Consider the following 22830-nt stretch of genomic DNA (forward strand, 5'->3'; position numbering starts at 1 on the left):
TATCTTGAGACAAGTGGAAAAGAAAACACAACATACCAAAACTTATAGGATCCAGCAAAAGCAATGCTAAGAGGGAAATTTATAGTGTAAATGCTTGCATTAAAGAAGAAAGATCCTAAGTCAGCAATTTACCTTCATACCTTCAGGAACTAGAAAAAGAAGAACAAACTCAACCCAAAGCTGGCAGAAGGAAGGAAATAATAAAGATTAAAACAGCAATAAATACAGTAGAGATTAAAAATAATAGAGAAAATCAATAAAACCAAGAGTTGGTTCTTTTGAAAAGTGAACAAAATTGAAAAACCTTTAGCTAGGTTGACTAAGAGAAAAAGAGAGAAGACTCAAATTGCTAAAATTAGAAATGAAAGAGGGTGCATCACCACCAATTTTACAGAAATAAAAAGGATTATGAGGGTACTATGAACAAGTGTACAACAACAAATTGGATAACTTTGAAATGGACAAATTCCTAAAAACACAAAATTTACCAAGACTGAATCATAAAGAATAGATTTTCTGAATAGACTTATAGCTACTAAGGATAGTATCTTCCTTGGGTGGTAAAGGATACCATAGGGTCCATTATTTTATAAACTTAGTTCATATTATTTTTCTCTAAGTTCATCGCCTTTTCTCTAAGTTCATCACCTTACACATACTCATTGAATCCCATGTACCGTGTTTTGGCCTGCCCAGGCAGCTTTGAGCCTTTATTTATCAATTTGTCCCTGTTAGCTTAAAATTTCACTACCTGGGAGAGGAAAGTAGCATGCAAACTTGAAGATCTTATTTTATACTCCCTTTCCTATATCATTTAGTAAAATGTTAAATAAGAGTATCTCTGCATCCACTCTTTAAATCCCTATTGTTAATATTTCCTAACTAAAGAAGAACCTATATATGGCTTGGTTCATGGTGTCTTTAATCTCCAAATATAAATTGAACTGTAAAAAAAATTAATAATTATGTGGGAACCACAACTTCCAACTGATTGGACTACTATTACAATACTCTTCTTGCCATAAAACAGGGTATGGTTTTTACCCTTTCTCACCAAATATTTTCAACTCATTGTCCTGTTTTTTTTTTTTTTTCTACTGGCAGTGCTTCTTCAATTTTACAATGGAACACAACAACAGTGTTAGCTTTTTCACCAACGTTGATGTCTTCTATTCTGTATATTGAGGTCAGCCTGATATTTTATTCTGGGTCTTAGGTTATAGCATGGAATGGAAGCGAGATTCTGTTATTAAGAGATAGTAGAGAATGACTATGATCCAAATACTCTTAGATAACCAATTTGGATTTTAACAGCAAAAAAGGTATCAACTTGACTCCTATTTCTACATGGAGTGCCTGTTATATACAACACAGTGACCTTGAAAGCAGTTCTAGTTTCAGGCTTGTTAAAAATCATTTTAGTCTTACAGTGTTACTCTATTTGTTAGGTAGTTTCACAATGCTAAATTTGACTCATTAGGGATGATATATTCCATTTTCAGTTATATCAAATCTCCCAAAAAATAAAAGTCTAGAACCAGACAGCTTCATTGGTGAGTTCTATCAAACATTTAAAGAAGAATTAATACCAATCCTTCTCAAATTCTTCCAAAAAAATAGAAGAGAAAGGAACACTTCCAAATTCATTTTATGAGGTGAGCATTACCCTGATACCAAAACCAGACGAGGATACCACAAGAAGAGAAAATTACAGCCAATATCACTAATAAACACAGATGAAAAAATCCTCAATAAAGTATTAGCAAACCAAACTCCAATACATTAAAAGGATCATACACCATGATCAAGAGGAATTTTCCAGAGGTGCAAGGATGGCTTAACATCTGCAAATCAAACAATATGATACACCACATTAGCAAACTGAAGGGTAAAAATCATATGATCATCACAATAGATGCAGAAAGGCATTTGACAAAATTCAATACCCACATATGATAGAACTGTCAACAAAGTGGGCATAGAGGGAACATACCTCAACATAATAAAGGCGATACATGATAAGCCCACAGCTAGCATCATACTCAATGGTGCAAAGCTGAAAGCTTTTCTTCTAAGATTAAGAACAAGCAAGGATGCCCACCCTTGTCACTTTTGTTCAACATAGCATTAGAAGTCCTAGCCAAAGCAATTAGACAAGGAAAAGAAAGAAAAAACAATCAAATCGGAAGGGAAGAAGTAAAACTTATTTGCAAATGACATGATATTATATATTTAAAAAACCCTAAAGACCACACCAAAAAACTGTTAGGACTAATAAACAAATTCAGTCAATTTGCAGGATACCAAATCAATATTAAAAAATGTGTTGTGTTTCTATACACTAATAATGAACTAGCAGAAAGAAAAATTAAGAAAACCATTCCATTCACAACTGCATCAAAAAGAAGAAAATATCTAGGAATAGATTTAACCAAGGGACTTGCACACTGAAAGCTGTAATACGTTGATGAAAGAAATTGTAGAAGACACAAATAAAAGGAAAGATATTCCATGCTCATGGATTGGAAGAATTAATATTGTTAAAATGTCCATTCTACCAAAGCAATCTGTAGATTCAGTGCAATCCCTATAAAATTCCAGTGTCATTTTTTCAGAAAATAGAACAAACAATCCTAAAATTTGTATGGAACCATAAAAGACCTCAAATAGCTGAAGCAATAGAAAAAAGGACAAAGCTGGAGGCATCACACTCCCTGATTTCAAACTATATTTCAAAGCTATAGTAATCAAAAAAGTATGAAGACTGTATTTTCAGGGATCATTTGTATAGTTTGTTACTAGAGAAGTTTTTCTGAACGTGTAGAGCACCCAAAACCACGAGAAGTAGGTGCAGTGTTCTCTCCTGAGTGTGATGTCAGCTCTTGGTGTTACTTCTGCAAGTGCCACTAGCCACTGATGATTGTTCTTCTCTTCCTTTGGGAGAGTAAGAGGGAGAGAACGCTGTCAGAGTTAAAAAAAAACAAAAACAAAAACAAAAACCAAGATGGTATTCACACAAAAACAGACACATAGATCAATGGAGCAAAATAGAGATCCCAGAAATAAACCTAAGCATGTATGGTCAGTTAATTTATAACATAGAAGCCAAAACTATACAATGGGGAAGGGACAGTCTCTTCAATAAATGGTGTTGGGAAAATTGGACAGCCACATGCAAAAAAACTGAAACTGGACCACTGTCTTACACCATACACAAAAATCAACTCAAAGTGGATCAAAAATTTGAACATAAGACCTGAGACCATAAAACTCCTAAAAGAAAACACAAGTGGTAAACTCCTTGACATTGGTCTTGGCAATGAGTTTTTGAATTGGACACCAAAGCAAAGGCAACAAAAACAAAAAAATAAACTAGTGGGACTACATCAAACTAAAATACTTCTGCACAGGAAAGGAAACCAACAAAATGAAAAGGCAGCCTACTAAATGGGAGAAAATATTTGCAAATCATATATCTGATTAGGGGTTAATATCTAAAATATATAAAGAACTCATACAACTCAATAGCAACAAAATCAATCTGATTAAAAAATGAGCAGAGAATCTGAATAGACATTTTTCCAAAAAAGACATACCTATGGCCAATAGGTACATGAAAAGGTTCTCAATATCACTAATCAGGAAAATGCCAATCAAAATCATGAGATATCACCTCACACCTTTCTGAATGGCTATTATCAAAAAAACAAAAAATAACAAGTGTTGGCAAAGATGTGGACAAAAGGAACTCTTGCACACTGTTGCTGGGACTGTAAACAGTATCCAGGCTCCTCAAAATATTAAAAATAGAACTACCATATGATCCAGCAGTTCCCCTTCTGGGTATTTATCCAAAGAAAATGAAAACACTAACTGGAAAAGATATATGCACCCCCATGTTTCTTGCAGCATTATTTACAATGGCTAAGCAACCTAAATGTCCACTGATAGATGAATGGATAAAGAAGTGGTGTATAAAAAAGAATGAAACCTTGCCATTTGTGATAACATAGATGGACCTTGAGGGTATTATGCTAAGTGAAATAAGTCAGACAGAGAACAACAAATAACATGTGATGTAATTTATATGTGGAATCTAAAAACAAATAAAATCAAAACAATAAAACAAACAAAAACCAAGCTCATGGATACAGAGAATATACTGGTGGTTGCCAGAGGCAGGGGAGGGTGGGGGTGGGTGAAATAGGTGAAGGGGGTTAAAAAGTACAAACTTCTAGCAATAAATTAAGTAAGTCATGGGGATGTAATATACTGCATGGTGACTATAGTTAATAAATTGTATTGTATATTGAAAATTGCTTTAAACTTTTCCTCACAAGAACAAAAATTTTATAACTGTATGGTGATGGATACTAACTAGACTTACTATGGTGATCGTTTCACAATATATGCACATATTGAATCATGTTGTACACCTGAAACTAATATAATATGTCAATTATATCTAAATTAAAAAAAGAACTATATCAAAGCTTGACATTAGAATAAATATAGATATTTGTGGTTTAAGTGTATGGATAAGTGTGGTTTAAGTCATGCCTAGCTTTTGCTGAGTATTAATAGACTAGAATTTTCCCTTCTCAGTGTGATTTATAGGATTCTTGGCCAGGTTGTTGATTTTCTGAGTACTCGTTTTCATTATCTTCTTGCTTATCTTTTTAGAAGCTCATTATTTTTTCTGCAAGTGTATGAATAATAAAAGCTTAGGTGAAACTTAAACTAGCAAATTGTAGTACTTTTCAGAAGCCCTAGTGAAATATTTACTTTCTTTTTTACAGTTCACTTGGTTTGAAGGAATAGGGCCATACGGTGGTAAGAAGAACTGTATCAGGGAACAAGAACTGGTCGAAATTACGATTTGGGGTTATTTGTAGAATTTAACATAACTTCATTATAAATAATCAGAAGTTTATCTACTGCATTTCATGTTTACCATTAGCAGAATAATGGAATTTTCTTCTTGTTTTTTTTAAATTTTGATATATGTCATTGGTTCATGAATAACAAGAAGAATTATGATAGTTTATTCAAAGCTTTTCTGTGTAAGTACCTAAGCTGGAACCAGTTCAATCCAAAATTCAATTGTATACCTATTATGTGTGTAAAAATGTGCTAGATATTTGATTTATAATGGTTCAGACGGAAATACATATATTCCAAACCCAAGATTGTTAATTGTTCTTTAAGAAAGGGAAGTAAGGAGAAAAGTCATTAGTATAAAAAGCTTTTACCGTAGTGCAGAAACACTTGAGTCACAAATACATGATCTTACTCACCTAGGCAAGCATAAACACTAAATGAAAAAGAAAGTATTCAGCAGGTGATGTTGAACACTTTGTTGGACAGGTCATGGTCCTCATGAGCAGAGCAGTGAACACTGTGGTAGATTTAGTGTTATGACATATATTCTCATTGTTGTTGGGAAAAACTTGTTTTAATTGTGAAAGTGGGTATGAATTCTTCTAAGGCTTTATTAGAAGAAAATAATGCAAATGTTCGTTGAGCAAAAGTGGTTATATATGAATTATCTCTGACCCCAAAGAAGTTTTCAGGGTAATTGAAGAGTCAAGACATGCATATGTGAAAGCATTATAAACATAATGGAATAAGAACCTACCCTAAATTTTTAGGGTAGGCTCTCTGTCCTGGAAGTCTTCATGGAGGAAATGGGATGTGAGATGTCCACTGAAGAACTGATAGACTTCTTCATGTTAAGATGAAATTTCCCTTTTACAATAGAACCTACTGTAATTATTGTTTGATATGCTTATTGTAAGCAATGAATTTCATTGTAGTATACTAGGGATGATGATCACAGGTTCTGAAATCAAACTGCCTGGACCCAAACTCAGATTCCACCACTTATAAGCTGCATTACCATCAAATGGGGATAATAATAGTATCTTTCTTATAGAGTTAGGATTAATGAGAATAATGCACCTACATATCATGGGAATAGCATGAGCTCTGGAGTCTGACAGATCTTGGTTCAAATCCCAGTTCTGCTACTTACCAGAGACCTTAGGCACTTGAGTTCTCCAAGATTCAGTTTTCTCATTTATAAGTGGAGATGATAAAGCCTAACCCAAAGGGCTGTTGTGATGATTAAAGGAAGCAATTTATGTAAAGCACTTAGCAGAGTGCCTGACATACAGTAAAAGCTCTATGAATAATTTTATGTTGTTATAAAATCTAAGTCATGTAGAGACTTCAGTTTTATCTTTCTATTCATGTTTTTAGGGTGAACCTGGTCTGCCTGGATACCCAGGGAACCCTGGTATCAAAGGTGCTATGGGAGATACTGGTTTGCCTGGATTACCGGGGACCCCTGGAGCAAAAGGGCAACCAGGCCTTCCTGGATTCCCTGGTAATATTACTTTTCTTAAATGCTTCCTTCTCTCCTTTCTTATCTACTCTAACCCATGTCACAAAGCAACTTCTTATTTGACAGACTTCTGTTCTATTTCTCAATCAGCTACTGACCAGCAAAGCAATCTCGAACTAGCTCTTTAACATTTTTGCCCAAATTTCTTTCTGTATAAAATGAAAATGGGCATTACCAAGTCAGCAGGACAATATCCTGTGGGCAGAGAGCACTTTTGAGTCTTTGACTGCTAGCCACAAGTCAACTAAGAGGCCTTACTATTTTTCTAGGTGATAATGTACACTGCCAAGCCCTAGCCTGCTGCTGATTCCCTTAGAATATTGTACTCAGGCACACGGTGGGTAGCTGTTGGTAGAACAATCATACAGTTCATTCAAATGATAAGGACTGAGTCATGCAAGCAAAGGGACTTAAGCACTGTAGTCAAGTAGGTGGTCTGAACTCAGTTGTTATAGTACCTGCTCTGTTTATGCTTGTATTTATTTTTTTGTTTGTTTGTTTTTTGGATTGCACAGTGGCATGGATGCAGTGGGCCTTTGGTTATCTTTTCCTTAACCTTTTTATTAAAGTATAGCATACAATAAAATGTACAAGACAATAAATGAGTTTTTACCCATATATATATATATATATATATCCATGTACCCACCACACATATCAAGATATAAAACAGTTCCCTTACCCCATGAAGTTTACCTATGCCCCTTCACAGTGACACCCCCCTTCCCCAGGTAACCACTACTATAACTTCTATCACCACCAGTTAATTTTACCTGTTTTTGAAATTCACATAAATGGAATGTACAGTATATATCTTTGTGTCTAGCTTCTTTCACTCATCATTATGAATGTAAGATTCATTTATCTTGTTGCCAGTCAGCAGTTTTTTTGTTTTTTTTTATCACTGCTCCATAATATCCATTGAAGAAATAAACCATAATCAGTTACCCATTCTCTTCTTGATGGACTTTTGGGTTGTTTCCAGTTGGGGACTATTAAGAAAAAAGATGCTATTAACATTCTTTGAGACGTCTTTTGGGGGGCACATGTACTCATTTCTCTCACACAAAAACTTAGTGGTAGAATTACTGAATCAGAGGGTAGGTGTACATTTAACTTTAGTAGATGGTGCCAGTTTTCCAAAGTGATTTTATACATTACAGTCCCACCTGCAATGTATGAATGTCCATGGGTGGCTCCAGGTGGCTTGCCATAATCATATAGTGGTTAGTACTTTGTGTTGTGAAATGTCCAGTTGCCTGTATCCTCACCTCACTTGATATTGTCGGTCTTTTTAATTTTAGCAATTCTTGTGGGTATATAGAGGTATCTCAATGAAGTTTTAATTTACATTTTCCTAATGAATGACAATGTTAAACACCTTTTCATATACTTATTGGCCATTTGGCATCTTTATGAAGTGCCTGCTCCAAGTTTTTTTGCTCTTATTTAATGAGTTGTTTGCCTTTTTTCTTATTGATTCAGAGCAGTTCTTTATATATTCTGGATATGTATTACAGATAGATTCTTTCTGTCTCAAATTTGCCTTTCACTCTCTTAATGCTGTCATGCGATGTTAATAAAGTCCTTTCTTACTCTTCTTTCATGGTTAGTGCTTTTTGTGTCCTATTCAAGAAATATTTGCCTACTCAGGTTTATGGAAATATTCTAATTTTTTCTGTAACTTTCAATGTTTAAGGTTTAAGGTTTTATATTTAGGTTTATGGTCTGTCTCGAAGAAGAATAGTTTTATGGTGTGATTAGGGGTCAAGGTTCATTTTTTTTCATACAGATGTCCAATTGCTCCACACTGTTTTTTTATTTTAAAGAAACTGAGTTCTTCTTTTCTTCTGCTCATCGAAAGACACCATTAAGAAAATGAATAGGGAAGCTACAGACTAGAAGATACTTGCAAAACATGTATCTCATAAATGACTGATATCTGGGATGTATAAAGAACTTCTACAACTCAATAATAACAAAACATGCAATCCATTTTTCTAAATGCCAAAGACTTGGAACGTACGTTTCACAAAAGAAGATTCACGGATGTTCAATAAACACGTGCAAAAGTGATCAATATCGTTAGCTATCAAAGAAATGCAAATTAAAACCACAATGAGGTAGCACTACATTTCTACTAGAATGGCTATTATTAAAACAACTGGTATCACCGTATGTTGTACAAGGATCTGGAGCAACTGGAATTCCCAAATATTGTTGTTTGTTTGTTTATAAATCACAGCATATACCTATTCTGTGACTCAGCAGTTTCACTCCTATCCAAGTATTTACCCAAGATAAATTAAGACTTATGTCTACAAAAATACCAGCACAGAGATATTCATAGCAGCATTACTCATAATAGCTAAGTAGACCAGGTTTCCATAAATAGAATAGATATTCATGATAGCTAAAACCTGACAACCCAAATGTCCAAGAAGGAATGAATGGATTCTTAAAAATTTGGTATATCCATACAATGGAATCCTACCAATTAATTCTACCAGTATAATATGGTGATAATTGTTTTTATTATGAATATAAAATAATGTCAACCTCTGGATAAATCAATTTAAAACTTAAAATTATTCTTAAATCATCAAGCAAACACCAGCATCTTTTTGGGTTTTCTTTCTATTCTTCACTGTTTCTATGCTAACACTCTAAATTGTAAATTTGAATTGTAGCTCTCAAAGCAGTGCGGTTTTTCTTTTATCATTAAATTGAGCTCTTTACTCTAGGAACCCCAGGCCTTCCTGGACCAAAAGGTATTAATGGTCCTCCTGGGAACCCTGGCCTTCCAGGAGAACCTGGTCCTGTAGGTAAGAATGAAAAATAAGGGTTTGCTTTTCTGTTAAACTAAGGCTTTATTCATTTTTGGAAAGTCAAATCATTTCTGGGAGCTGTGAACATTTTCAAGACAAAGAAACATGGTGATCATTCACTTAATACTACCTGTTAGGTACGAAGTGAACAATTCTTAATAAAAGTTGCTTAAAATTATTATGGGGCCTTATTTTGGGGGCTCACTTTTTCCAAGGAGAGTTATTTCAAGTATCCTATAATAGTAGATAGACGCTCTGATTATTTTAGAATGGCAAGGTGTAGTTTTCTTTGTTTACTGAATTCTAAAGCAAATCACTTCCTTTGGCCCCATATGAGGCCTATAATACACCCCACTTCCATCCCCCCACACACGCACATCTTGCTTTCTTATATATTCTAAAGGTAGATTAAAATGAGAAAGTGAAATGTTTTGAATACTGAATGAATGATAAAGCAGTTCCTTATTCTCAAATTATCCTGTATTTCTTTTCCACAAGATTTCATGATTTAAAGGAGTGTCCCAGAGACACTTTGTGTCTTTTGGGTAGAACTCTTTGAAGCCAAAATGGAAAGAATTGGGGATATGGAAGGAAAAGGGAATTGGGAAGATAGGTGTAACCTGCTGTACTCTGTTCTTCAGGTGGTGGAGGTCGTCCTGGGCCACCAGGGCCTCCAGGTGAAAAAGGCAAACCAGGTCAAGATGGTATTCCTGGACCAGCTGGACAGAAGGGTGAACCAGGTGCTATATTTTTTTATTGTCCTTAATTTTCTAATTTCTTCCTTGTCTACTTTAACTTTTGCCCTTTTTTACCCATAGTGAAATTGTATCTTCTTTCTTACCCTCTAAGCTACCACACACTTTTCCCTTCCTAATTACCTTCTTCCACTCCATCCTGAGAATATTGCCTCACATTTATCGATAAAGTTGCCTCCCTCTTATGAGAAACTCCATATCCTTTCTTGTTCAATTTTTCATGTCAAGAAGCTACCTGGACAACTTCTTGTCATCAAGAAGTCAACTACTCTGGATGACCTCCTTTCACTATGCAATCTCTATTCCATTTATATATACACACATATATTCATATGACATGAGTTTTTAAAGATAACACTCATCACAAATAGACTATAAGTTTATATGGTTTTCTCATGTTAGAATTGTAGTTCCATGTTGGAAATGTCTTCATGTTTCATGTAATATACATTGCAGCACTTACGAAAAACCTAAATGATCCAAAAATAATTTGTCCTTGTTTCAGTTATTATTATCTATTTGAGAATTTTTGGTTTATTCTCTAACAGGTCAACCAGGCTTTGGAATCCCAGGACCCCCTGGACTTCCAGGACTTTCTGGTAAACTTTAATGAAGCATGCTAAATCAGTCCATAAAATATAATATTCTCCAGTACACTTAGTTATTCATCTCCACATACAACCCCAGACAACTCAAAGCTAGAGTTACATCTTAAAGCATTTCTTAATTAGCAACTTAGTATAAAGAGTTGTACTATAAAAAATGCACCATTAAGAACATTTACATATAAATATCTCTTCATTAACCTCATAAATAAATGTTAAGGGTGGGATAGGGAGGGTGGGAGGGAGACGCAAGAGGGAGAGGATATGGGGATATATGTATACATATAGCTGATTCACTTTGTTATACAGCAGAAACTAACACAACCTTATAAAGCAGTTATACTCCAATAAAGATGTTAAAATAAAAAAAAATTTAAAAAAGAAAGCAAAATTGTATGAAGAGGTAGATTTCACTAAGTTTTTAAAAACCCTTTTAGCCAGAAGAAAAACACTTTTTTCTCCCCATGGAAACCAAAACCAAGGTAATATAAGAAAACTGTAGAAATATGTACCATAATAAAAATGTCTATTGAAAACTCCATCTTAATTTACATCTTGCATTTTGGATGGGTAGGTGTGCACACACATCTACCTTCCCTCATTTGTTCTTACTATTATTGTAAGCACCAAGTAGTCAATTAGATGACTGAATGTGTGTACAGATATGTATGTTTATGTTCTGAAATGACCATTGGCTATTCTATGGAGACTTTTTTCAAACCACACATAGATCTCTTAGAAATTCCTGTATTTTTTTCATGAATCCAACATAAAAATTATTACTCTAATGTGCGACTGTTTTATTGCTCTCAAGCATGTCGGTGGTGTAGAAAAGGTGTTGAAAAGAGTTTATCTAGATTGTGTTTCTAAATCTTGGATAGAATGGTCTTCACGGACACACAGCAACCGTTGAAGATCCGTATCTTCCAATGGTCTCAAGAATTAGTCTCAGAACATTTGTGTTAGGAATTTCCTCCAGCTATCTCTAACCTATTGTTGCAGATATTTTATACTTTTCTATTTTCTTCTCCTTTTTTCTCATAACTACTGGTCATGTGATCATTGCTCTATGTCCTAATACAAAGGATATCTTTTAGGATGCAAGTTATTATTGTTTCTATATTTCTATACATAGAAGTAACAGTATGGGTTTTCTGGATGGGCTGGGGATTTGGTAGGAGGTAGAAATGACCTCAGTAAATTCCATTACTTGTTCTAGTAAGTGAGAGCAGCTTTAGTCTTACAGGCAAGCCTGATATTCAGTATCATTTAATGTGTTCTCTAACATGACTTCACTTTCATAGGTCAAAAGGGTGATGGAGGATTACCTGGCATTCCAGGAAACCCTGGCCTTCCAGGTCCAAAGGGTGAACCAGGCTTTCATGGTTTCCCTGGTCTGCAGGGTCCCCCAGGCCCTCCTGGTTCTCCAGGTCCAGCTCTGGAAGGCCCTAAAGGCAACCCTGGGCCCCAAGGTCCTCCTGGGAGACCAGGTATGTACATGAGTGGTAGGGGAATGGTTTATTTATTAGTCCATTTATTTCATTTTGCTGGTAGGTTATTCAGTCTTTAGGACTTTAGAATCTATAATCCAAAGAACTTCTTAAAAAGAAATAGCTTGTTTTATTCATAGCTCAATCCATTTCCATGGCATCTAATAATTCTTTTCAGTAATGCGTTTCATCATTTAAAGTTGAACTAAAACATGCCAACTTGGAGGAAAAAAGGAAATAGTGGATTTATTAGTCTTTTTATTAAACATAAAGCTATACTGATAACCTGGCAGCAAAATGTCATCTGCATTTTTAATGTGAGCTTCTCAGCATGTCATCACAGAAATCATTTTAGTGATCACCCAATAGATGCTTGTGGTCCATACCAAAAGTGTTGCTATGGTTCTGTCACATGATCAGCAAATATCACCAAGCACAATAAAGAAATTTTATCTTCTCTAGGAGCTAGGCAATCAAATTTATCTTCAACATCACAGCATGATTAAATTGAATAGTGATCTCTTCATACCAGCTTCATGTCTGTACCTCATTTGTCTTGTGTTAACTGCTCTAGTAGTCTCAGTTTTGCATCCAATGTTCACTTTTCACTTTGTGTTTGTGCTGTGTCATTTCATTTTAGTAAGTTTGGAACCGCTCATTTTCATCCTGAATTAATGTCGCTGAGCTCAATCACTGGAGATAGATTATTAATACATTCTTGAGACTTGATATTCAATTTTTATATTTCTAATTATTGAAAACTTGGCCCTCATTGATTTTTTAAAAATAAGAGAAATGTAAGATTTAAAAAAAAAAGCAATTGCCTTTTTATCCTTTGAAGGTCTCTGACCCATTTTTAAAATGTATTTAGAAGTGAAAATTTCCATAAACTCTGAAGTGATTGCAGTCAGTTTTAATACGATGTGCTCCTAAAACATGAATTAAATGGATTACATACTTTGTTCAGAAGATCATTTTCAAAACTAGATTTTATCTGATCTGATTTGACTGTTTATAGAGAGTGTTATTTAAAGTTTTACTTTGGTTTACTACTGAAGAAAAGCAGTGAAAATCTCCTCAGCCATGTTAATTCTCTTGCATGTAATGTAAAGAATTGACACAAATATCTTGCTTGGTTATGCATGCAATAATTCAAATAAACCAAACTATTATCCTTTTTTGTATTTTAATCAGCACTGTGGCTGTTTATTCTTACCAGTAATAGAGCTCAATGCTGAACATTACTCTGAAATATGTCAACATAAAGACATCAGTCAAAAAGGTTCTTTAAAAATTACTGTTTCTAAAAGAAATAATAACAAAAGTAGTGTCAGAAGAAGAACACACATCTGATGAGTATTTGTGACTTCTCGATTTGTTCATAAACTACAAATTAAAGTGGAATTTTAAACCCAATTGCTTTTAGAATTGATTGTTGTTGTCTGCACTCATAGTAATAATTATTATAAAAATGATTTTTGGTCTTTCATAATATGTCACATGTGCTGTTTTTATTTTAGTGTTGATGTGAAGTGGTGATAATTTGGTTTATATACAGATGCATGAATATGAGCTTGCAGAGTATTCTTTTATTGAATTAAAGTTTAACTTGAAAGAAGTTAGTGTAATGCTTTAGTTTCTTGATATTTCTAACAATTTTGATATTTTTCCTTTTTGTTAATGATGACATTGGGCCTTGGTGAACTTTGATCCCTATCCAGGTCCTACAGGTTAGCTCCTTAACTCCAAAGTAGTATCTGCATGAAGTATGAAACTTTTCTTATATTTTTATATATATATGTATGTGTATATTATTTATATACACATATATAGTGTATGTATATGTGTGTATATAGGTGTATATACACCTGTACCTAATATTTTCAAGTGTTTGAATATATTTTAAGAGCATATATGCCAATTCAATTCTTACGTGTTGATCTATCTCTGAAAGTTGTCAGGAACTTGCAGAGTCCAGTTTTTCTGTCTATTGGAATAACTAAAAATTACCTAATTAGGAAAACTGATTTATCATTTTAAAATTCATATACTTGTGTCATTTTTAGTTGAAAAATTTTAGTACTCAAAAGTATATTGTATACTATTTTACGTTTACCTTTAGAGTGTATTTCCTATTTTTGCCTCGTATCTGTTAATGTAAATGAAATTGAACTATTCTTCAAAAAGACATTCTTTTTAAACAATAATATGTATTATCAGATCCTGCAAATATGCAATTCTTGATGAGCCATACCTCTTGTAATTTTTCAAACCACCCCATCTTCACATTTTGGTTTGTCACAAAGTTCTAAATTCTACTGCTATGTAAATGGACTAATAGGCACAGAGTAAAAAAAAAGTCAGTGCAACCAGCACAGATTAGAAACCTCTTAATCTTATTTTCATCCTATACATATAAAAAGTACACACCCAAGAACAGTTACCAAGAGCTGCCCATTAGAAAACTGCTGATTCATATTAAAAGATGTTCACCTAATCAGGAGTAAAAAGAACCACAAATATCTGAGTGTGTTTATTATTTTTCAAGATAAATAGCCCTTTTCAAATTTCTAAGGAGGAACTAAAACGGGAAGAAGTATAATCCTGAGTTCTGGCTATTGGAAATGGCAGGAAATTTTCTCTTCTTATGATTTTAAAATTCATAATTTTTCAAGATTCTTTTTAGGAAGCCATCTACTATCTCTGTGTGAATCGATTCCCTGGTTTATTACTCCCCCACAAACCCATTATTTCATATAACCATAGATTATCGATCTAGAAGGACCTAATTTTTACATTTGTCAAAGAGGTATTCATGAGACACTTGATGATAGCAAGACAGATTTTATTCAAGACTATTGCAATAGGAGAGAGAGACTGAGCTCAGCTCTGAGTACAACAAAGTCAGATGGAGACTTATAGTCCACTAGCAGAGTGAAGGAGTCAGTGGATGAAAAATTACTAAAAGGAGACATCAAGGGTAAGCAGATTCTTGCTAAACTGGCTTTTTAGAGTTCTCACTAAAGGCAGTCCAAGGACTTAGACATCAGGATAAGGAATGAGGAACTTGATCAGATATCAAGGGTGGGGAGGCTCTCCCTAAACTGACTTAGCAGGATTCTTGCTAAAACTGGACTCTACAGACCAAGGCCAGGGCCCAAGGGGTGAGGCCTAGTTGAGAAGAGGGCTCAGAGGAACCTGTCTAAAGTTTAGTCACAGATGAGAAAACTAAGGCCCAAAGAGTTTAATAAGCTTGCTCAAGGTCATATTGTTAGTTACTGGCATAGCTGGGAGTCTGACTTGGGGCTCTCCAGTACTCCGTTAAGTGTCTGTTCTACTAGTAACACGTATCATCTTTCCACAAAGGTAGTTATATAGCTTGATGCTTATGATCTGGCCTCTTATTCTAGTTATAAATATGATAAGTGTTGGAGCAAAGCTGCTTCTGCCATTTTAGGAGACTCTTATAGATAGCAGACTGGGCCTTGCCTTCACTTTCTTGTTTTCTGTTAACTTAAAAGCTCCATCAACCCCTACTAACTGCTTCTTGTGTTTTTCCTAAATGGATGTCATCAAAAAGATTAAGACAAACACATGCTATTTAACTATTGCCAAGATAAAGAGAAGACTAGGGTATTCTTTGAAGTAATTTTGAGTCCTGCCCTATCTGACTTACATAGAAGTCTGCTGCCTTGATCACTTCCAGACTTTACTGTCAGCTAGAATATTGTTTTCTTCTGAGACACTAGAATATATTCAAAGAAGAAAAAGGAAAGTAGCCACATTACTTTAAAACCGATTTGACAACTTATTTACCAGATGTACTCTAAATTACATAGTTATTGGACCCTGGTATCTGCAGTGTTCTCTTCTTTGCAACAGTTGAAGACTACAACCTTAAGTGGAAACTGGATTTAAAATTTACCAATCAATTCATCAGCTTATCTTTAGTTATTACCACGTATATACAAGACTTGAGATTTTTGTTTTATTTTGTTTTTCAGTTAAACTTTGTTAGATCATTTGAGAAATAATGGATTGAGAGCCTCATGTACAAAATTGACTTGGCATATAACTCATTAAAATGTTACCTTTTAGAAATTAAAGTCTTAGAAGTTTTGCTATGATATGATCTGATGTTTTCCTTGTTACTTACTCAGACTGAAATATCATATAGTTCAATGACACATTTTTCTAAGAGCTCTTGTTTTGTTCCTTCTATATCAAACACGTATATAAAATGTCTTTACTCAAGCTCTGAATTATCTTTGGTAGGAATTCTAATTTATCTAGCTAATTGTGTTGCCAGACTCTGCTCAAAGGGTTGTCTTGAGTCAGTTTGCTGTATGTGATTTAGAAACCATTTAAACAAACAGAAGCTGATCTTTGGCCTCCTGAATTTCAAATTGTCAAATGCTTTAAAAGTTTTATTACTAGGTAGTAATAGCAATGTTTTATATTTATATGACATGCTACCATTTATATCATGTAACATACTTTCATTATAAGCTCCTTGAAGGCAGAGTTTGGGTCTAGCTAATCTTTGCGTTCCCTGTAGCATCTTGCACATGGCAGATATCAGGTCAACATTTTTAAAAATGAATTTGATCTTTAAAACAACTCTGAAGGAGGTTAGGGCAGACAACACTATTCCCATTATGTGGGTGAGAAAACAAGCTCAGAGAGATTGAATTACCCAGAATCCCATAGATATAAGTAGTAGAGCCAAGAATAGATCCTAGGTCTTCTGATTCCTAGGATTCAGTGCTCTAGCACAATTTATTCTCTCTGCTAACCTCAGTGCTTATAAATCATAGCAGGACTTGTAAGAAAAGGAAATTGTGTTTATAGTCAATTAACATTAACCAAGGGTTGTCCTGTTTGTAGGCTTTTTATCTTTTTGTTTAATGATCCTTCTTTTAATAGTTAATAGCCTATTTTAATATGTGCATTGAATAATATAAAGTAAATGTGATATTTTCTGTGGTTTGGGGTGGGATATTGCATGCCAAAATATTTTGAAGTGCCCCTTCACTGATGGTCTTCATATCTTTGGAAAATCCGAGTTCAATAGTGAGCAAACATATATTGGCTTTTTGTCTTTGAGTAACTTATTACAAGTAATAATGCACAGAGGAACGCCTCTTGATGGATTATTTTAAAAAATCACAATCTGGCTTCATGGAATGATTTTCAAAGAAGACAAATAGAAGTACAGTTGGTAATGGCCATTGTGTACTCGTGTTTTAATTTCTCTATTTGGTCACCTATGATCTTTGTATATTTGTCTAATAAGGCCTTTAAATTTAACTGTAGCTCCTTGGAGCAGCCTGCACACACCAATAAATCTGCACCTCATGTTTTTACTAAAGAATGGCAGAGGCCAAGATAAACTTTTACCCAAAAGTTTTACCCAGAGGAATAGAAGGCTATCAGTGAAGTGGTACTACCTTTCCAACTTTAATGTTTTGAAGGTGCTAACTTTTGGAAAGCCACTGTAGCAGTGTTAACATGTCTTCAGTAGAGTTTTGCATTTTTTGCATTAATGAAAATTGGCAGCTTATTTTCTAGAATAAGCTCTATTTTAAAATATTTGGCTCTCTATACTCCTGTAGGGTTCTGTTTGCATACTGATTACGCTGTAGGTATAAAAAATGCTGGCAAAGAGGATTATTGTTTAACTTGTGCTATAATGTGAACCACTTCTAACTCATAATCTTATTTTGTACTGTGTGATGTCTGATACTGCTAACATCGATCTTTGGGCTTTGGTGAACTCTGATCTTCCCAGGTTTTCAAGGTTAGACTCTTCACTGGTCAATTCTTTTTTTTTTTTTTAATGCTTTGTATGTGTGACAAGAGAAATGCACTTTTTTTGCTATAATTCAGAAGTCATTGAAGAGTGCTGTTATCCTCAAATACTACCTGCTCTGGTATTTAACATTTTGGTGAAGGTAATGTGACTTGTTTATAATCAAGTTTGAAATGACATTAGGTCTTTGTGGTTTCAATTATTTATAATAGGTAATTCATACATAGAAACATGTTGAATTTTAAGTGGAAATACACTTATTTTTATCTTTAAGACTGAATTAAGATATTTAGGCAGGCATCTGGCCCATTTGTAACCTCTGTATATTGATTTTATTTTCTTGAATTTTTGTTGCTTGAGATTGATCAGATCTGTGTTTTCATGGCTACTTTCAGTAATGGAAGAGGCTAACTATTGAGTATTGTTAAACATAAATCTTGTATCATTAGCAAATCAGTAATTTAACTTTGAGAGACTCTAGAACAAGAGGTCTGAGTTAATAACATGTAAATTTCCCCAAATCTCCTTTTAATTGCAAACAGAGCAATGCCCAAAATATGCCTACTTTGTTTCCAAATGATAACAATGTTCTGTTTACTTTTCAAACTGGGGAAGCCCGGGTGTAAAATGTTTCTTTTTTTCTTTCTCTTAATCTTACCCTAGTTATTGTTAGGCTGATTCACAGATAGTTTACTTTTCTCTTAATAACCTGATTTGCTACTTGATTTCTAGTCCAAATTACACATATGGATGAGACTAACAATTTTTCTTAGAAAACCCTATCGAGGGGTTTGAACTCAGAAGTTGTTTTTAATTTGTTTAAGTTCAAAGTACCCCAACCCTTTCTTTATGATTGGGAAGGGAATTTCTGAGTGTGTCTATCTGATTGCTGGGCTAGGGTGACTATATGATTAAAACTGTTTAAAGATAAAATGATTGTTGTACTGTTGTGAACCTGCTTCCTCTTTCTCATGTGACAGATAGAACACTGTTATATTATGAAATCACATAGATATAGCCGAAAGATTAAAAACAGGTTTATATTTTAAAGATATGTTCTTACCTTCAGTTTTACTAATAATGAAGATAATACTAGTAATAATAATAATTGTTTAAAACTTCTTATATAATTCTTACTATGTGCCAGGCACTGTGTTTACATATATTATCTTATTTAATTCTTGGAACAACCTGATAAGGTAGGTACTATTCTTATTTGCATTTTAAAGAAGAGGAAATTGAGGCTAAGATGGTTAATAAACTTACTGAGGTCAAACAGCTAATGATTAGTGGAGCTGGGATTCCAACCCAGCATTCTAGCTCCAGAGTCCGGCATTCGTAATCCCGATACCATGCTGCCTTGTTAGCCTGTAGCCATTGATTCTGGGTCATAAGAGTATTGGAAAGGATAGGATCAAAAATGTGACCTTTTGTGCATATTGTAAGCATGAACTCAGTATTCTAAATTCATATGCCTATGTTATTTCCTTCAAAAATAATCCCTACATATTTTCCTTTTTTGTTGAAACCAATGAAAAACTAAGATTACTGGAGGAGAGAAGGTATAAGTGCTCACTAGTTGCTGTTCATTATTTGGGGCTTCGTAATTATTTTCTTAAGGCAGGACTACTTAGTCTCCACCTCAGCTATTGCTTAGCGCTCTGCAGGCAAGTAACAGCTATTTCCCACCTAGTGAGAAAAAATGTGGCCATTTATAAGATCTTCTTGGTTGCTTAATGGACCTGGTATCTTTATTTAGAAAGAAAAGTTTAAAACACAGTATAAGGAAAGAGCTTACCAAATCCCCTTTTAAATTACTTTATTTATTCAGACGTTATATGCCAAATCCTTTATTTTTCTTCAGAAATACTTAAAATGTAAATAATGCAAAAACATTTTTAAAATAAATTCAAAAGTACTATATTGAATCAATAACTTTCTGACACTAAAATATTCCCATGTATTAAGCATATCACTAAAATGAAATTAAACAATTAGTTTGCTTAAATAACTATCTTAATTACATAGTAATACAAGCTGAATAAAAGTAACTACTTCCAGGTAAAGCAATTTTATTTTAATCACAATAAGACAAATGGTTTGAATCCCTGATTGCGCTACAAAGTGTGGTCATGAACCAGCAACTTTAGCTACAGGACACTAGTTTATCTGCAGGGCATTTGTTAGAATGCAAATTCTTGGGCCCCTCTCCAGCCTAACAAAATTCAGAACTCTGGGGTTAGACCCAGGAATCTATTTTAACAAGCCCTCCTGGGTATTCTGATGCATTTCCAATTTGAGAAGAGTGCCCTATGGTGTCTCTTTTGGTTCACTTAAACACTTAGTTAGGGGTTACAGAAGCAATCTTTATTATAATGTCCAAAGTCCTTCCTTTAGATATGAGCTTATTGGATTAAAAATATAATAAAATACAAACTAAAAGAGTCTGCAAACCAGTGTTAATAACAAAAAGAACCCAGCCCAGTTTACATTAGAGAGTCAGCGTGGATCTATATATTTAATGTAGTCTGGATTTTATTCTGCAAACTAATAGTATTTAGATGACTAATAGTATTTGGATAATTTAAAAGCCTGACTTTTATGCTATTCTTATGTTATACTGAAATGTGATTATTTGTTGTGCATTATCAAGGTCTACCAGGTCCAGAAGGTCCCCGGGGTCTCCCTGGAATTGGGGGCATTAAAGGAGAGAGAGGAAACCCAGGCCAACCTGGGCAACCTGGTTTGTCTGGTTTGAAAGGAGATCAAGGACCACCAGGACTCCAGGTAGGAAATGGGAGTATTTGATGAGAAAGGGGTGTGGGTGCTTGCATTCCAAATGAGAATTCCAAATTGCATTATTTTAATCAGCATTTACTGGTCAAAGCTCTTGACTAAGCTCTATATATATGAGAGCATTGCATGTGGAGGAGTAGTCCTTCCATAGAGAAGTAATCATGGTGAGTGTGGGGATATTTTAGACTTTGAAATTAGGTAGAGTTAGGGTCAGATTTCAGCTCCTCTGTACACTTCTACTTTGTGTCTATGAGGAAGGCAGACAGACACTTTGCGTTTCTGTCTTTACCTGTAAAAAGAGAATAATAGCATATCCCCACGTCTGTGTCCATGTGTTTTCCACCTTGGTTTGGGCGACCCAGAAAGTCACATACTTCTTTATGGATCCTCAAAGCTTCCTTCCTTCATTCAGGAGGATTGTTGTTAGATTTTGCAGCCAACAGAGTCTGGGCTCAGTCTTTTGACTCTGATGGCTGCTTTATTGCAGAAAAAAAAAATCTAAAGAAATTGTCCTTAAAGCTTTCTAACAACTAACCATTTTTTCCTGTTATCACTATTCTTCTAGACATCTAGACTTAAAATTTTAATCTGCTCTTTATTCATTCTCTACTCACTTCCTACCTCATTCATTTCCCATGTCCTTCCAGTTCACATGTCACTATGCCTGATTCAAGACTACTGTCTGATACCAACATTTTATAAATCTGGTATTGTCGAGTTCTATTCATTTTCTTTCATGCAAGTTCTTACATTTGCACCTTTCTAATTTTTGTTTGGAAATAATGTTACACTTACAGGAAAATTGCAAGAATGGTGAAAACCCGCATTTACCCAGATGAACCAATTGTTAATGTCTTACCCCATTTGCTCTCTGTATGTATGTTGTGTGTGTATGCGTGTGTGTGTATAATTATGTATTTTTTTCTGAAATATTTGAGAATAAGTTGTATCTATCATGTCCCTTTATCACTAAATACTTCAGTGTGTAATATTTCCTAAAATTAAATATATTCTTTTATATCACCATAGTACAGTTCTCAACTTCAGGAAATTGAGCATCGATGTAACATTTTTATTTCTGCCCACATGTTCTAATTGTATCAATTGACTTAGTAATAGCCTTTATAGCATTTTTCCTCCTCCAAAATAGGATCCAGACCAAACCATGCATTGCATTTAACTGTTATATCTCTTTATTCTCCCTCAATCTGAAACAGTTTCTAAACCTATTTCTTTCTTTCGTAACCTTGACATTTTTGAAGAAATGTAGCCCGTTCCCATTAAAAAAAAAAAAAAGAATGTTTCTTCTTTTGTCTGCTCTTTCTTCATAATTAGATTCAGGTTATGCATCCCCAGATGGAATACTCCATGAGTGGTGTGTTCTCAGATACGGAGACCCATGATGTTCATGTGCCCTTCATTAGTTATCTTAATTTTGATCTTCCCATCAAGTTGTTACCTCGTTTCTCCACTGCATGGTTACTATTCTTCCCCTTGTAACTAATAAGCAAAACTACAGGAAGACACATTAAGATACTGCAAATATATATACTATTCCACATCAAAATTTCTCCCTAGATATAATATCTATTTATGATTTTTGCCTCAACTGTTCAATACTGTGATAGTGGCAACTACCTCCACATATACCACTCAGCCCTACTGTAAGCAAGAGCCTCCCTTCTCTGCTATTAACTGTCTATTTGTTATCATTATGGACTCACAAGTTCTCATTCTCTTCAATGATTCATAATTTTTATTCTGTCATTACTTATTTTGATGCTCAACCTGTCGTAGATTTGGGAGCCCCTTCAAGCTGGATCCTGTGACTTTCTGACATGCCTCCCCGTTTTAAAGTTCTTTCTTACGTTTGGGCATAAGATGTTCCAGCCTTGCCTCTTTTTCATTACTGCTAATAAGAGCTTCATCGTTCCACACTTATTTTCCCTTTAGATCCATTCTAGAGTTATTTTCAACTCTTCTTCTTCCCATAGTTTTCCTGGTCCTCAAACCCAATTAATTAATAAGCCCACTATATTTTTTTGCTTAGTCTTTCAGACTTTATCATTTCTTAGATTCTAATTCACACACTTAGCACATCAGGGCTACACTAAAAAAGAAGTGCCTTTGTTAACGAT

The 22830-nt window shown here is 34.4% G+C and overlaps 1 protein-coding gene across 3 annotated transcripts in view; it reads left to right on the forward strand.

Moving 5' to 3' along the window:
* The window catches only part of COL4A5 (collagen type IV alpha 5 chain), a 245053-nt gene that overhangs the window by 207706 nt on the left and 14517 nt on the right, over window positions 1–22830 (forward strand). For all 3 annotated transcript variants that reach the window (XM_082447507.1, XM_082447505.1, XM_082447506.1), the window contains 6 exons: window positions 6262–6388; window positions 9151–9231; window positions 9876–9974; window positions 10538–10588; window positions 11899–12084; window positions 20550–20683. In XM_082447507.1, coding sequence (XP_082303633.1) covers window positions 6262–6388; window positions 9151–9231; window positions 9876–9974; window positions 10538–10588; window positions 11899–12084; window positions 20550–20683 — 678 coding nt within the window. The remainder of the gene's footprint in view (window positions 1–6261; window positions 6389–9150; window positions 9232–9875; window positions 9975–10537; window positions 10589–11898; window positions 12085–20549; window positions 20684–22830) is intronic.

This window comes from Balaenoptera physalus (genome assembly GCF_965194825.1).
Source record: "Balaenoptera physalus genome assembly, chromosome: X".
NCBI lineage: Eukaryota > Metazoa > Chordata > Mammalia > Artiodactyla > Balaenopteridae > Balaenoptera > Balaenoptera physalus.